Source organism: Euprymna scolopes, chromosome 13 (genome assembly GCF_053919585.1).
Source record: "Euprymna scolopes isolate OS-2025 chromosome 13, ASM5391958v1, whole genome shotgun sequence".
Taxonomy (NCBI): Eukaryota; Metazoa; Mollusca; class Cephalopoda; order Sepiida; family Sepiolidae; genus Euprymna; species Euprymna scolopes.
The window spans coordinates 94406853-94423390 of NC_136494.1; the positions used below are offsets into that span (position 1 = coordinate 94406853).

The following is a 16538-nucleotide window of genomic DNA, read 5'->3' on the forward strand; positions in this document are numbered from 1 at the left end:
GAAGGAGCACTCTTGACTAGGACAAAAATAAAATTGATATCGTCTATAAAAGACTTCTACTTCATTTCCTCGGTCTAGAAGGATTTATCTTTCAGTGACTATAGGCAGAAAAGAGGAAATGTAGTATCAGAACAAATATGACACTTTCTTCCTACCAAAACAAAGATGAGGCTGTTGAGAAAATCCGTCTTTCATGTTGCTAGGTAATTGTTGGAAAGCATCCCCATAAGCAAAGCTGATGCTACCTACAACCAATCCTTTGACAGGAATGGGCCCAATTGGAAGAGATGTTTCAGCAGTTAGATGGAGGTCTGCTTTTGTTTGATTTTTATCACCTTACTTAAAATTTTGATGGAAAAAATTATGTAGAATCGCTGTTACGAGTAATAAGAGTTATGAGAGTTAGTATGACATGAGATCAGTTTAACCCAAAAGGGCATTGATGAAAATTCATACCAGCTTCTTTAGAACTAGTTTAACATTAAAAATTGATCCTGAATAGTGGCATGCGGAAGGTGGAGTTTCTCATTTAGTAAATCTATAATCAAAAGCAACTCATAGCTAAGGAAAATAGATCCATAATTATATATATATATATATATATATATATATATATATATATATATATATATATATATATATATATATTACTAGCAGGCTGCCCAGCGTTTCCCAGTCGTAAAATATGCATAAATATTATATTTTAATTCATGCAGAAAATAAAACATGTGCATGCAAGTATTATGTTTTTTCTAAGCAGTTCACTTCTTGTAAGTAAAAAAAAAAAAAATACTCGAGCTGAGGTCGAAACGAAAACCTAAAGACAGTGAGTCAAGTTCGATAACCATTGGGCCAGCTTGACACGTTCTTTAAAAAGTGTTTTCAAACCTACTTATTCTTAACATAAGCAATTTGTCATGTGAACCATTCACGCATGCGCATTTACGAAACAGTTGACAAACAGATAAAAATCTGATGGTCCTCATGTACTAACTTTTCAATTTTGACCTCTTATCAGCCCTTTTTCCGGATGAAAATGGATAAAAAAGTTTTCCACATGTCTGATTACCCTATATACCAAATTTCAAGTCTGCAGATCAAAAATTCGTTGAGTGTATAGGTTGAGAAATGTCCACACACACACACACACACACACACATTATCACTCACAATATATATATATGTGTGTGTGTTTAAGTAAACATAAATTGTTACCATTGTTCCTCTTCCATGATGTCTGAGGAAAGGGCACTTGGTAAACATTGTAAGCCTGGCTGCAAGAAGTAAGTAAGACTCACATGCTCCTAGTAGTAGTAGGCCTACATCGGTCAGGGTAGACCATGAATGATGCATCGTTTGGATGCTAGCCTGGGTAGTGTGAAATGGAAGATAGGCTGTTGCTCATGTACAACGTTCCACCTCTCAATGTCACTGATGGATCTCCGGGAACAACAAGGCTATTACAATTTGGTGGCAACACTGTCGTAGAAGCTAGTAGAATAAACTTGTAGGTAATGTTGAACTAACCTAGGACATCCATTTTGAATTTTTCCTCAAGGTTTGCTCCCGAAGCCTTGGGTGGTTATTCCCCAAGGCCGTGGAGGTTTGAAATCAGGTTTCCTTTCCCCAAGACACGTTGTCTGCCAGGGCTGATGATCTCCCTTGAATAACAAGCTATACAACAATGTGATTTTGATTGATTATAAATGATGTTTTCATATGTAATTAAATGCAATGAATCAGTTACTCTGATGTTTATTTTTAGATTCATGAACGTGACTTAAGAAATAGCATCGAGCATGACATCGACATGCTTTATAAACATTGCAAACACAAATAAACATAATATCAATACAAATAATGGCCTTCTTAAGGGGTATTGTTGGTTTATAGCGATGTTTATTTCTTATTTAATGTATATGAAATGACTGAGCATGACAAACGTTATTAGAAACCATTGCAATGTAAATAAACTACTATAAAATCCTTTGATATTCATTTTTTTTTTTATCAACCCTTTTCTCTCCATTGGATCCCATACTTATACTAGATCATGTTATAATAGACGAGATCATGGGTAAACTCAATTCAAAAATTAAGAATGGGAATACCTATAAGCAAGAAATAAAGGAAAGTAGAACTTGGGTTTATTTTCGGCAACCTTGTAACTCCGCTTTCTCTTATTTATGTCTTTTAGTTCTCATATTCCATGTATAACGTTTTTAAAAAAATTGTTTTATGGGTCGGAATTGGTCCATCTAACACCTATCGTTGGTTAGTTTTCGACCTTGAAGTAATATTTCATTTTTTAGCTCCTTATATCAAGTGGCTTTATGCCTTGTCTAGTTCCATAAAAGTAAATGCTCCTCAGAGCACTATTTATTGCCTAGACAAAGTTCAAAATCGACTTGAAACTCTAGTGAGGAATATATATATATATATATATATATATATATATATATATATATATATATATATATATATATATAAACATAAACGGATCTGTGATAGTTGGTATGAATAGAGAACGAAAATAAATAGGTGTGATCAATAGAACCTGTCTCAGAGGCATGTGTTTGTATTTTGGACAAGTCTTAGTTTTCACTTCATAGTTTTCTATTCTATTTCTAGAATAGTGAACTGAATCAACAGTTTAATTAATGGCATTACCTACTTGAATACGAAGTTTAAAAAAAAAACGAAATTCCAATCGACTTCATTGATTACATATTTTATCCGATCCCATAATTATTTCTGTAGTAAACAAACTTAGTCGTAATACTTTCCAAATGGCTGCCAATACCAAAAGAGAAGGAGCTAAAAGTGATCGGACAGTACAAAAGTGGCTTCAGAAATTCTGGCTTTACAATGAAAGTGTTGAAAATGAAGACCGTAGAAGGCAATCATACACTCTTGATATTAAACGTTGGAAAGCAGTTGTTTAATAAAACTCACATTAAAGTGTCTAAGGCACTTGATTTCAGTATTTCAGCAACATTAGACAATCTGCATCAAACAAAGGTTAAACAGCTTGAAACAGGTTCAAGAATAAATATCTTGTATTTTTGAAATCGGTCATTTTTTCCCCAACAGCTTAACAATATATATATATATATATATATATATATATATATATATATATATATATATATATATATTCAGACATTCGATTCTAAGTTTTCAGTTCCTTTTTTAATGTGTGTCATTTACATTTCATCATTGCCTTTTTGTACATTTATGGATTTTTAAAGTTTCGCTTAGATGTTGTATGATTTTCATTTGGCAACAAGTTGATAATGCGGACTTTAATCTGTTAATTCATAGCTCTACTACAAATTTTGAAATAACTGTGCAAAAGTTTTAATACTGAGCTTCATTTTGCTTTGCAATTTGATTCCCGTAAGAATAGATCTTAACTAATATATATATATATATATATATATATATATATATATATAGAGAGAGAGAGAGAGAGAGAGATAGATAGATATGATGATAATTTTAAAAATGAAAAAATGATCAAAAATTAAAAATATATAACGAATAAATGTTAGTAAAAGCAATATAATTTACTCTTCTACCTATCAGTTTTTACTACCATTTTCTTGTTTGTACCAATGCGCTCGGAAATATGTTTTCTGAACCAACCGAAAGTTTTAAAGTGAGCAAAACCACTAAAAACTTTTCCAGATAGGTAGAAAAATAATTTATCTTGCCTTTGATAACATTTATTTGTTATATATCTGAATTTTTGGCCACTTTTTCGTACCTCTGTGGATTGTAATACAAACCCCAAATAATTAATGGTGAACCAGCCACCAAGCTGTTGAGCTTCAAAATATGTGTTAATGAATGCATATTTTGGGGTTAAAAGAATAATGGATAACGGTTGAGTACCATTCCTAGTTAAGTTTAAAATTTAAAGTCTCACTTAAAATGAACAAAAAAATGGAACTTTTTTTTGTTGCCACATCTGGATTAGTTGCACCAACTATTAGCGTCTTCTTTGATAAGGGTGCCAAAAATAATTTTTAACTTTTTCCGCACCGCCACAGTGTTTCATCCTCGTGCTCGTTTTACTAATATTTTTACTGAATATGCTTCAATAAACTTTAAACTAAAATACACTCACCCAACCGACTTGGAGCAAAATACAAAACCATTCTTTGTAGAGGTTCCTAGATGCTGGAAGATTTTCTGCTTTGATAGCTTCTTGAACAGCTTGTCCTTGGAATTCACTTCCTGCTCGGTTTCCCTAATATGCAGAAATTTAAATGTTATCTGACCAAACATCTTAGTGCTCAACTCCCCACCCAGATTGCCTACCTGTAAACCTATTTTTTTTTTTTATCAAAGTAGCCCCTTATGTTTTCAGCGACAATATACTTTACTGAGAGTGAACAAAAGTAAAAAAAAAAAAAAGATTTCGATAACTGTTCTTCTTATGGATTGTGCTACCATGTTCTTTAAAACAATAAAATGTATTTCGATTTAATATATGTTCATACTACAAATTCTAGAATAGTGGCCCCTTTAACAAATGTTACTTTTTTTGATTTAGAGGCACACATAAACCATAATATTCGACTTTGATTATAAACTCTAATTCTAGCCAATTAAAAGACCGCAAAACTTTTAAATATCAAAGGCTGTGATGCAAACCCTAGTAACTTGCATCTTTATCCAATTGGTATTGTGTATATGTATTTTAATAGTTAATCACGTTGACCCACTGGTTCTCATTAAATCATTGAAATTAAGCTACACTGAACTTAGTACTAAATGTGTGATCGTTTGGGAATACTAGGTACTGTATGCGCTCTCCACTTATTTCTGCATTGTTTCTAGTCGTCGTAGACTTCTCTTTGCTATTGGGATTAAGCAATGTTGATTCAGAGAGAATTGTGGCTGAGGATTGCGCAACACCTACTTTACAATTACACGTGCAGCTACATTTACAGATGGTATACATCATCTCTTAAGACAGAACAGAGGTCAAAATATGTCTTCTCGATTATTTAGATATTTTTTCTTTCAAATAATATATAAATGAAAAGGATATAGTTGTTTACAGTAGTTTCAAGTCAGTGTTTATTTAAAGTTACGCAATGGGCCATAGAATATTTTAAAACACTGAATCATCCCAAGGACAAAATTTTCTGAAGATGTCTAACAAAAATACAGATCAACAACAATGTCTGAAAAGGTTATAAATTCCATCAAAAGGGAATGCAGAAATCCTAAGAACAGATTTGTTCAAAAATACTAATTAGTGTCTGGGATAAAAAAAATCGTTGTCACTGTCGCCGTGAAAATTTTAATAGTTTTTAAAGCTTTAAACTGTCATTTTGGCTAGTATTAAGACTTATAGGCAAAAGTCTAGCACCATTGTCCAGTCGCATTTTTACACGAAAATGTATTTCTCGAAGGAATACGCTTTTCTAAAAACAAACAAGCAAAAAAACAAAACAAAAACAAAAAGACAAAGATGGTGGTGCAATTGAAAGAACACTGCATTCATGAATTCTGGCATTTACCAAAATAAATACTGGTTCATTTTGCCAGAATCTATATAATAATACACTAAGGCATTTAGTATTCATCATATACAGTGTAACCCGGATATAAGAGACTTTATATCAGATCCCTACAACTCTCTTATATCCGGGTTACAGTTATATCCGGGGTTCTTACATCTGGGTTACACTGTACATTAACACAGGCTCTAATTTGGGACCAGAGAAAATCTCTCTTATATTAGGGTTACACAGAACCTATTATCACCTTTCACACCCATTTAAAAAATGAGGTCGTCTAATCAGCAAAGATGATGATTGATGATCAATCTTACATCATTAAGGTAAAAAATTCCGATTTTACTAATTTTAAAATGAATTGTTCCAAAATCAAATTATGTTGTTCCATCTACTAAAGCAGTACAAATTTTAGATAAATACATTTCAAAAAGTGACATTCGTTTTATTGATCTGTATAATATTTGGCTGACGATTATTTTTACAGTAAAAAGACTGATTGTTTTAAAATGAATTAAATAGCTACAATTTTAAATAAATAAATACAGCAGAAACATATTGATTATATATACTTAAAGACAGTGGTTATTATATTTATAAAAGAAATAAATACAGTATGTTTTCTTAGTAGTATTGACCCTGAGAGACATTTATTATCCCCCCCCCCAAAAAAAAAATGGTGCTTGTATAGCATTGGGCACATTTGATATACTTACATATTATGCAAACATACGTATCTCCACCGACACCTAAGGAAAATTATCGCATAGAAGTTTAATTAAAAATAAAAATAAGTTTTCGTATTTTGCCTATCCACCATTCATTATTACTTGATTAAATCAGAGATTGGCTTATCTCCCCTTGATTGGCGGATTCGCAAAATACAATAAAACTGATTTTTACTTCTATTCGATAATTTTCCTTAATTTTTGGTGTAAATTCCTATTTTTGCCTTATACATATGCATATTAAAATGTTTTCCGATTAATTTATTTGGAACTGTGAATTTCACTCGTGCTTAATACTATGTATATAAGTACCAGAATATTATTATTGACATATACAGATTGATGTACAAAAAAAAAAAAAAACAACGTGGAATTTCTAGGGAGGGGGTCTTACTTAGTGTACATATAAATAATTTACTAGTAGTGTCTAGATGTCCAGAGTATCTTCATATAAAAAATGGAAGATACTGACCAATCTATCATTAGTATAACCATCTAGATATTAATAAAGGGTATTCATCTGTATGGCTAAAACTTCCCAACTAAAATAATTGAACCAATAAAACATACATCATCCACTCTATAATGAAAACCAATGGGTATTTACTTATAATATATATATATATATATATATATATATATATATATATATATATATATATGTGTGTGATGATTGCAATGTCTTGTCAGACGAGTGCTACTCCCTCAGACACTTAATATATATATATTCAGACACATAAAAGTTAACGAGTAAAAAAAAACAAACAAAAAGAAAACCTGATACATGAAACAATTTAAAATGTTTAGAAGAAAGAGGGGGAGGGGACAAATAACAATCTTTACAAATCCCATCCCCATCTAAAATAAATAGTTAAAAAAAAAAATTAATTGTGAAAAGAATTGAAAAACAAAAAACAAACTTAAAACTGTCTAATAGAGAGTCATTTAGCAATTCCTTAAGATTGAATGGTTTAGAAGATATTTATAGCCAATAAGTTTATAATTAAATTTTAGATTAAAACAACTTTACCGTAACAAAATTAATTTATGCGATTCAATTAAGAATTTAATTTTTAAAATCCTATTTACAAAAACAAAAATAATAATTCCATTTTTAAAAAATTGTATAGTAATAAAAACAAACAAACAAACAAACAAACAAACAAACAAACAAAAATGAACTAAAAAAGTTACAATGAAATTCAACGACGATTATTTTAAAAGTCTTATCTGTAATTTTCTGGATAAAATTTTCAGGGTGCTCTAAAATTATTTTGTTTTTATTTTATTTTGTGGCCATTTGAAAAAAAAAGGAATTTTTCCAGATGTCTGGGATTGATGTGAAAAGTGCCAAAGTTTAACAAAATAAGTGTGAAACAAAAATATACTAGATGTGTTTAAAATATTTATAAATAATTCTTAAAAAGAGTATTGTGAACTCCCTAACAAAGTGAGGACATTCTTTAGACAGTGCTTATTGGTATCATATTTTCTTTATTTGAGAAATTAGACTAGAAACAACAACAATAATAATAATAATAATAGTAACCATAATAATGATAATAATAATAATAATAATAATAATAATAATAATGATAATAATAATAATAATAATGATAATAATTATTATAATAATAACGACAACAACAACAACAACGCACACTCACGCATACACAGATATTATTAGTAATATTTCCATCCTCAATCAAAACAACAGCAGATTCTCAATATATACGTCAAAGTACAAGCCAGTTATAAAAATAGAACATTTTAACAATGTCTTGGGGATTAAACCAAAGTTTTCTACTTCTTCATATTGTCTTATCTATATTCTTTCCTTCTTAAAAGATCATGGGGGATTCAATTTTGGTTTTAACAAATTGAATCTTTTGAGGGGTGTTTATTCTTTTTTTTTACTTAAAAAAAAAATTCAAAAATTTTCTTTGGGGTTTCACTTGTGTTTGTGGCTCTTGGCTTTATGTCCCTGCTCCAAAAAAAAAAAAAAAATAGCAATTGAATGTTTTTTTTTTCTCCGTTTCACTAACTGCTCTCATTTTCCTCTATTTTCTGTTCATTTTCAGATTTGTCTTCCGAAATGCGTAACTCAGCTCCTTCCTGCGATTCCTGCCTGTCTTTTTCTTTCCAGTATTGGTAGTTGTTCTTTAAAATTTCCATCAATTCAGGTATATCACAGATTTCTGGAAATAAAAAGCAAAGCAATTACATCCTTTTTTGATATAAATAAAACAGTAGATGTATGTATGTATGTGTCTGTGTGAAAATATTTAACCGATAAACTCTTAAACTACTGGTCACATAACACTGAAATTAACAGGAAATAGTAATCATACAGCAAAGATCGTTTATAGTGAGGAAAATCTTTGTTTGGATGGATGAATAACATGTACAGAAATATGTCAGAAAGTTGAAATAAAAAATATTCATTTCAACTTACCAATAAAGTTCTATGCATGCACAAATTCATTCATAGCTTGAAGTGATTTAATTTTAAATCTTTCTTATCTATCTGTCAATAGCTCAAACAGTAGGGAATGTGGTTGGAATACTAAATGTTTTGGCAAGTTATTTTTAGTTAAACTTCTGAAATTAGTACTACATATTAAGTATAATATCATAGTCAGCAGAAAATTGGCTCTGTAATAATAAATATAAAATCTGCATGAATTAAAATATATTTAAGCGTATTCTACGACTGGACAAGCCTCCCTCCCCTCTGCTAATTTCCTATAAAATGACAGCATCTACATTATATTTATGGCATCTCTTTGTACAGGAATGCAACTGAAACCAAAGAACTATATCAAGATCAAAAACAATTTGTCTTGAGTAAAATTTTACAAGAAATCTAATGGTTATAATAATGGATAAAAGTACAGAATAGTTAACACTCGAAAAATCATAAACCAAAAACAACATAAAATTCATATTTCTGAATTTTTGAGATGAGGATTGGTAATATCTTTATGACTCTACACTTTGCCTATATATGGAGTATCGTTGCCACATCTGCGCTAGTGCATCTACCACTGGTCTCTCACTCTTAGACAAAGTCCAAAACTAAGTCTTGAATCTAATAGGTTCTGCCCGATCAGTCAAATTCTAATCTCTGTCCCCTCGCTGCAATAGTGCGTCTCTGTACCTGTTTTACAAGTACTTTAATGGATTGTTCTCTGATAAACTCATAGCACTTGTGACTCTTCGACATACATACTTCCGACTAACATGACAAACAGCAAAATCCCACCCTTTCACTGTTGAGGTCTCTAGATGTTGAAAAGCCGGACTGATAGATTTTGGAATTCCCTCCCTGTTTCCTGCTTTCTTAAGTGTACTAACCTGCAGAAGTTTAAAGATAATGTGAACAGACATCTCACTGCTCAATTCCCCACAGTCTTCTGTTAGACACGGTCTAAAATAATAGTCCTTTTACATCCAAATGACAATATGCTTTGCTTTGTGTGAAATGATTTATCCAGAAGAATGAACGTTTCACATGATCAACATATTTTAAGTTAATTATCGCGTTGTTCTTTGAATGATTGCGAAAGCGGATAAACAATCTCAGTGTTATTCATCAATATCAACATTTAGATTTGAAATCTAACATGGCTGACGCGATGAACTACAAAAGCAAACTTTAAGTTCAACTGCAAAAATATTTGTTTTATCGTTTACTTTTTTCTAATTATTTAAATCATTTGTAAAAAGGTTCATTTTCTGATGAAAATGACGAAAATAAAAAGGATTGAGAACAAAAATATTTCTTGAATTGTTAATTGAATTAAAATATAGTTAATAAGAAATGAAACAGGAAAAATCGGTGTTTTTTTTTTTTTTGTTAAATTGACACTCTCAGCTCGTCTTTCATGCCGCTACCAAAAAACACATTAGTACCAGTTGTCCAGAGGTCTGAGTTGGCTTAGTCATGTCTTATGTCATCCAAGTGACAATAAAAACTGACCTTAAGGCAATCACTGCATTAACAGCCTTCAGTGGTGAAATATTACCAATGTCAGGCATTACTGGGGCAACTATCTTCAAATTCCTCTCTGTTATTTCTCTTGTTTTAAAGATTTCCTCAGCCAGCCAACCTTCCTGCAATTTAACATTTGCTTCTACAATGGTTTATCTAGAAGTCTGAACTATTCACATGACTATACCAGCATGCCCCATCCCCAGAAAAAAACAATGAAAAGAAAATTTTATTTTATAGATGAAACAGAATTAAATTAACAAGCGATGTTAAAGGAAATGTTGTTGTTGTTGTTAATAATAATAATAATAATAATAATAATAATACTGACTTCATTTACATGAAGCTAAAATGTCGTGTTGCCTTCAGTTTCTTTCTGCAATTTAGGATATCCCTACTTTTGAAACGTTTTATCCTCCTGGATAAACCGTTTCACATGACTATACCAGCAATAATCGATTCATCCTTAGGATAAACTCCATTCTGGGCAAGTGTAGTGCTTCCAGCAAATCCTCTGACCTGATGTGTTGGGTTTAGTCAGATTTTACATTGCTGCTCCATCTGATCATGGATCTGTTATTGTGCTACAGTCAGGCGAGAGAGGACTGAGTTTGGGCCTAGCATTCACTGTCGTATATCATGACGATTTTGACACAGCTGATATAGAACTTACCTCAGATGTAGAGAGGGACAGTATATGATGCTATCAGAAGCAACAAAATTTTACCCAAGCTGCCTTCACCCTTGTGACTATATCGAGTTCACAGCGGTAGCTGTTCAGATGAGAAAATTATGAGTGTACATACAAACATCCACCAGACAAGATGAATTCTTATCCTGGAATCCAGTAATACTAGGAGACCATAATAAAGGTATATGATGACATATTGAAATGGTCAATTGGGGAGAGAAAAATTATGCTTCCAACTTGTTTACTAACTCAGTGTTTGAGGGGCAAAGAAAACTTTAATGGAAGATTTGAATATCCATGTATCTCATATAGAGATCAAGTGTTAACCCCAGGAATGGGGCGGGAGGAGAGCTTGATTTTTGAGAACTTTGACTGAAGTGAAATGAAACACAGAGAAACCAAGTACCATTTGCAAAATTTTAAAACCCAGTGTAGTAGTAAGTTCTGGAAACATATACCGGAAAAAAAATGATTAAAAATAAGTCATACACTATCCACCATGATTACACAATCCCTACAGGTCATTACTTAGAAAACGGAGCTATTAAACCTGACATAACGATATGGGACAATAGGAAGCGAGTAGCACTCCCAGTTGAAGTTAATGTCCCTAATGATACTGGCTTAAGGTTTATTTACAAAGGATACAATACGAGAGTCTGCCTCGTTTGGTGTCTTCCGAACTCTCTAATTCCGAAGGAGTATATTTACAATGTATCATATTGTCCGGAGGGGTGCTAGATCCTTCCATTATAACACAGTTAGTGTCCCTAATGATACTGGCTTAAGCAGAGATGAGAGAGAGAAGATAACGAAATACCAAGATGTTATGTATGACATGAAACGAAACTGTAATCTTAGGAAAACCTCCATCATTCCAGTAATCGTAGAAGCCACTGAGTTCATGGGAAAGAATTTAAAAAATTATCTGGCAAATATATCCGTTGAACCAAGTGCAAAAGAGATCCAAACAATTGCACCTAAAGGGACGGTTAGACTCCTAAAAAGATGTCTTGGTTTAAATATTTGAAATAGTGGGTGTATGTCTGACAGCCAGTAGGATACTCCATCCCCAGAAAAAAAAAAACGAAAAGAAAATTTTATTTCTATAGATGAAACAGGATTAAATTAACAAACGATTTTAAAGGAAAGGTTAACCCAATAATAATATCAATACTGATAATAAATTTTAAGAAAATAAATCTCACCTGCCCAGGACTCAAACATCCCTTGCACAAAATATTCAATAAAACTACATTGGGACTTTGGTATGCTGCAGGTCTTTCGGTCAAAAACAGGCATTACAATTGGAAGGTTCTTTGCTTTTTCTTCATCCGTCTGTAAAGAGAGAAAAAGAGGTCCAAAAACGAGAAAATGTGTGAGAAGACACATTAATTGTTTGGTATTAAAAGTAATTACAAAATTACTCACATTGATACTGAAACACTTCTGGGTCAATATCATTCAAAACAGTATCAGGGTAGGATATTACAAACAATGGCTAGTTTTATCAAGTCCATGTAATAACTTCCATGAGAAACTAAGTCACACATAAATGTTTTAACTGGTACGATCACGTCGGTGACGTGATCCGAGCCACTCCAAAGTATGTCCCACATTGACGTTAATGCCCCCAAACCATGTGGTAGGCCGTTCAAGACATAGATTAGGATCAGTTGATGACAATTGATTCCTAGCGGATGATGTGGTTTTGGTTTTTGTGGTTAAAATCGTCACGGCTCAGTACTGTATGTATCCATGTGGCAGTCTAAACTCATGACTTTGAAAATCATATTCCTTCTTGGGAAACAGGCTTTTTATCCCAGCCAACACTATCATATTTGCTTTTTTCTGTGTCCATAACCGAACCTTACACACTACACAAAACCATCGAGAAATTTAAGGTGAGTCTCTTCCATCTTCTTATTACTTACTATGAATGGTGACAAGGCATTTTATCATAGGTGACACGAACGATCTGGCAACGGCCATGATGAGGTTAGACATGAAATGTCTAACCTCATCATGGCCGTTGCCATATTGTGTGCATCATGAGACAAGAAGACAAAAGATGAAAAAAAAAAATTTTTATATTTACACAAACTATCTATATTCCTCAAACTTTGGAAAAGTATTTTTTTTGCACATGCCAGATTGCTCACAGAGTGCTATTGATACTGTGTAACTGAATACTATCTGACACTTAAACCATTGGCTACTAACTGTTCTTCACACCAAATTTGTTTAATGACGAAAGTAAGATAAAGCAAAGAAATCCATCAAAAGGAACATGAACTCACTTTTTAGCATTGGAATGAAGCTCTAAATGTAGTCTGGTGGCATATTACTCACTCGTCAGTAGTCTCTGCAACCAAACTTATACCAAACTTCATACTAGGCCTTCCTAAAAGTCAGATTTCACAAGATAACTCCAAAGGAAAGAAATAAACTACGTTAGCTTTCTCTCTTAATAATAAGCTCTACTAAATAATTTCTACAATCACGAAGACATACACGTTTTTGAAACAAACTTGCATGCCTTCACGATTGTAGAAGTTAAATTTCTTGCTATTTATTAAGTTTCGATTGCATCCTTTCGGCAGTTTCTTAAAAGAATTGTGAAAATTAACTACAGCCTTCTTTTTTTTGTTACTATGACTTTACTTGTCAGTTAAATATTGGTTTTGAATAAATAAAAATATCACATTTTTTAAATGTATTTATTTCAAATATACCGCTATCAATCAATACGTTAGTTGAAGGAAGAAAGAAAGGTCTATTGCAACAAAGAGTGCAATAACTGATAGGCAGACATTAGTAAGATATTATTGTCAGAAGCAAGACACATGCGAATCGGTGCTCATCAGTGATAGTCAGAGGTCTAATGATGACCTGGTGAAACTCTGGACTAATCTTTTGATTGTGTGCCCCAAATTCCTTCATAAAGAATATAAATTTGTTGTTATTTATCAAACAACAATTGCATCCTTTCAGCAGTTTATTAAATAACTGTGGAAATTCTACGGTTGCTTGACTTTTCTTTCTTCTTGTCAATGCAGTATTCACTCTATAATTATATACTAAGTTCACATGAGAAAAGTTGAGTGCAGCATAATCTATAACAATAAAACATGAGACGCTCACGTTTCAAATCTGAAGAAAGGGCTAGAAATTGCTCAAAATCAACACGTGTATTGTAGAATTAAATTTTACTCAGAAAAATATCAATAAATTCCTTGCTATTTATTATTTATTATTATTGTTATTACTTAATTACTGTTTTCTCTTTGTACTTACCATGAAAATACTTGTGAGTGATATATATTTTTTCGATAAATAAAACGAATATTGTTGCAACATCTTTTATATAAACGAAGGTATGGTTAAAGAGAATTGGAAGGTTCTACTCATAGACGCTGGCGATAGGAACTGACCAATCAAATGTTAGCAACCAACCAGAAACCGGAATTGCTCCATAAAAATATTGAGGCTTTTAAAATTACTGTACATAATTTTTTGTGCCCACATGAGAAAGATGTTTGTTCTTCATCTGCAAAGTTTTACAGTTCAAGACTTATACAGATCAGCTACTCACTGCTAACTACTATTTTTCTTCTCCAGGACTTGTACAGATTAGCAACCCATCAGAAACTCTTTTTCTTCTCCAGAACTTATACAGATTAGCTACCCATTGGAAACTCTTCTGAAATTAAACTCCAACGATGAGTACATTTCGGACGCAGAGTAATATAAACAACACAAGTGACAAATTTGAACAATGGTGATTCTTTTGTCAAAGAATGGAGATACTGACCTGATCATAATATTCTTCGGCAATTCTTTTGGCCCAAATGGAGCAAAGTTCCAACGGTCGGCAAGGATTAGATATATCTGCGCATTTAATAAGCATCCTCTTTATCAGAAGACGGCTGTCGTCAGTAGACAAGTGCGTCACAATATCGTTCAGACTTTCCTGGCTACCTTGCTCACCCTTTCATAAAGAAAAGAAATATGTACAAATAAATTTCGGTTCATTTATTTTTTATCAATAATCACATTTCAACTTTAATAAAACAAACAATTAAAAAAAATGATATTCAACTCTGTAGTGTTCACATAGAACACTTTTAATTATCATATGGCCAAGGATTAAGCCGACATTTTTAGGTTTGCTATCCTAATTTTTTTTTTTCACACAAACATTCTTAAAGTTCAAATACCACCAAACATTAACTCGATCGTCCATCGATACTTTCAGTTTTACAGAAACATGGGAAATTTAATCTATTAAACTAAAAATACCAAACATGACCTTTTCTCAGTTTAACTGTTGACTAAAAAATTGTCACGCTTGATACATTTTAGTCATACAACTAGATATCCGTGAAACCACAGGTATCAATGGATGATCATAGTAAAGTATAGTGTTATTTGAAATAAAATTATATTCTTTTACACACGTTATTGGGCATTCCTCCAATACAATATATATATATATATATATATATATGTCTGTGGAAATATATTTTCTTATAATATATACCAATCCTTATTTAAAAAGTTCACTGTAATTACAGAACAATATAGTGAATAAATGACAAAGGCTATATTCCAAAGTTCATGATGTTGACCATCTTATAATTTATTCCTTTAATTCAGTTGACATTTACAATTCTGAATTAAAGGAATAAATTATAAGATGGTCAACATCATGAACTTTGGAATATAGTCTTTTGTCATTTATTCACTATATATATATATATATATATATATATATATATATATATATATATATATATATATATATATATATATATAATTTAACAACTTGGGGCAGTGGTTACATATGAATAAATAACATAAAGTACTCACTTAGTTAACTCAATAGTGCAGCACTAGAACTACAAATATTTTCCTTACCCCATTAATAAAGATAGATACACAGGTATTTACTGATTTTCGTAAAGTTTTTCTTTTTGTTAGTCATAACATTGCATACAATTGTTTCAGCCCCAGTATTGGCATATAAGAATATAACTGCTCATTAAATTATAATTTGCACAAACTTGGGCTTCATCAGAGCGCTAGAAAAAAAAAACTATATTTCAAACGTTTTTTCAACCCACAAATAGAACCTTTCCAGTTAATGCCGACTGTATTAACTGGAAAGATTCTATTCGTGGGCTGAAAATTTTTTGAAATATTGATTTTTGCTAACGCGCTGATGAAACCTAAGTTTGTGCAAGTTTGAATTCGTATATGTCAGCACTGCAGCTGAAACAAGTGTACGCACTGTTGTGACCAATAAAAGAAAAAACTTTCTGAAAATGAGCAAATATTTCTGTGTTTAACCCTATTAACGTGGTATATTGAAATATATATATGTAATTAAATGATGCAAAATAAAAAGTTACAAAATTTATTGGATCATCAAATGTTCAAAATCCTTATTGTATTCCCTATTTTTGAACATTTGATGATCAAAAAATTGTTGTAAATGTTTATCTTGTATCATTTAAATTCCATCATATGCCAATGCTTTGTCTTGAATATTGAGCATTTTTTTCAGGCTAGGCCTGAATCTGTAAACA

At 31.7% G+C, this 16538-nt stretch overlaps 1 protein-coding gene across 8 annotated transcripts in view; it reads right to left on the bottom strand.

Annotated features, from left to right (window-relative positions):
• Positions 1 to 7647: 7647 nt before the first annotated feature.
• The window catches only part of LOC145292090 (high affinity cAMP-specific and IBMX-insensitive 3',5'-cyclic phosphodiesterase 8B-like), a 973128-nt gene continuing 964237 nt past the window's right edge, over positions 7648 to 16538 (bottom strand). For all 8 annotated transcript variants that reach the window (XM_080138173.1, XM_080138174.1, XM_080138172.1 and 5 more), the window contains 3 exons: positions 14762 to 14938; positions 12156 to 12285; positions 7648 to 8460 (listed from right to left, as the gene is read on the bottom strand). In XM_080138173.1, the coding sequence (XP_079994299.1) occupies positions 8303 to 8460; positions 12156 to 12285; positions 14762 to 14938 (465 nt within the window). In that variant the 3' untranslated portion in view covers positions 7648 to 8302. The remainder of the gene's footprint in view (positions 8461 to 12155; positions 12286 to 14761; positions 14939 to 16538) is intronic.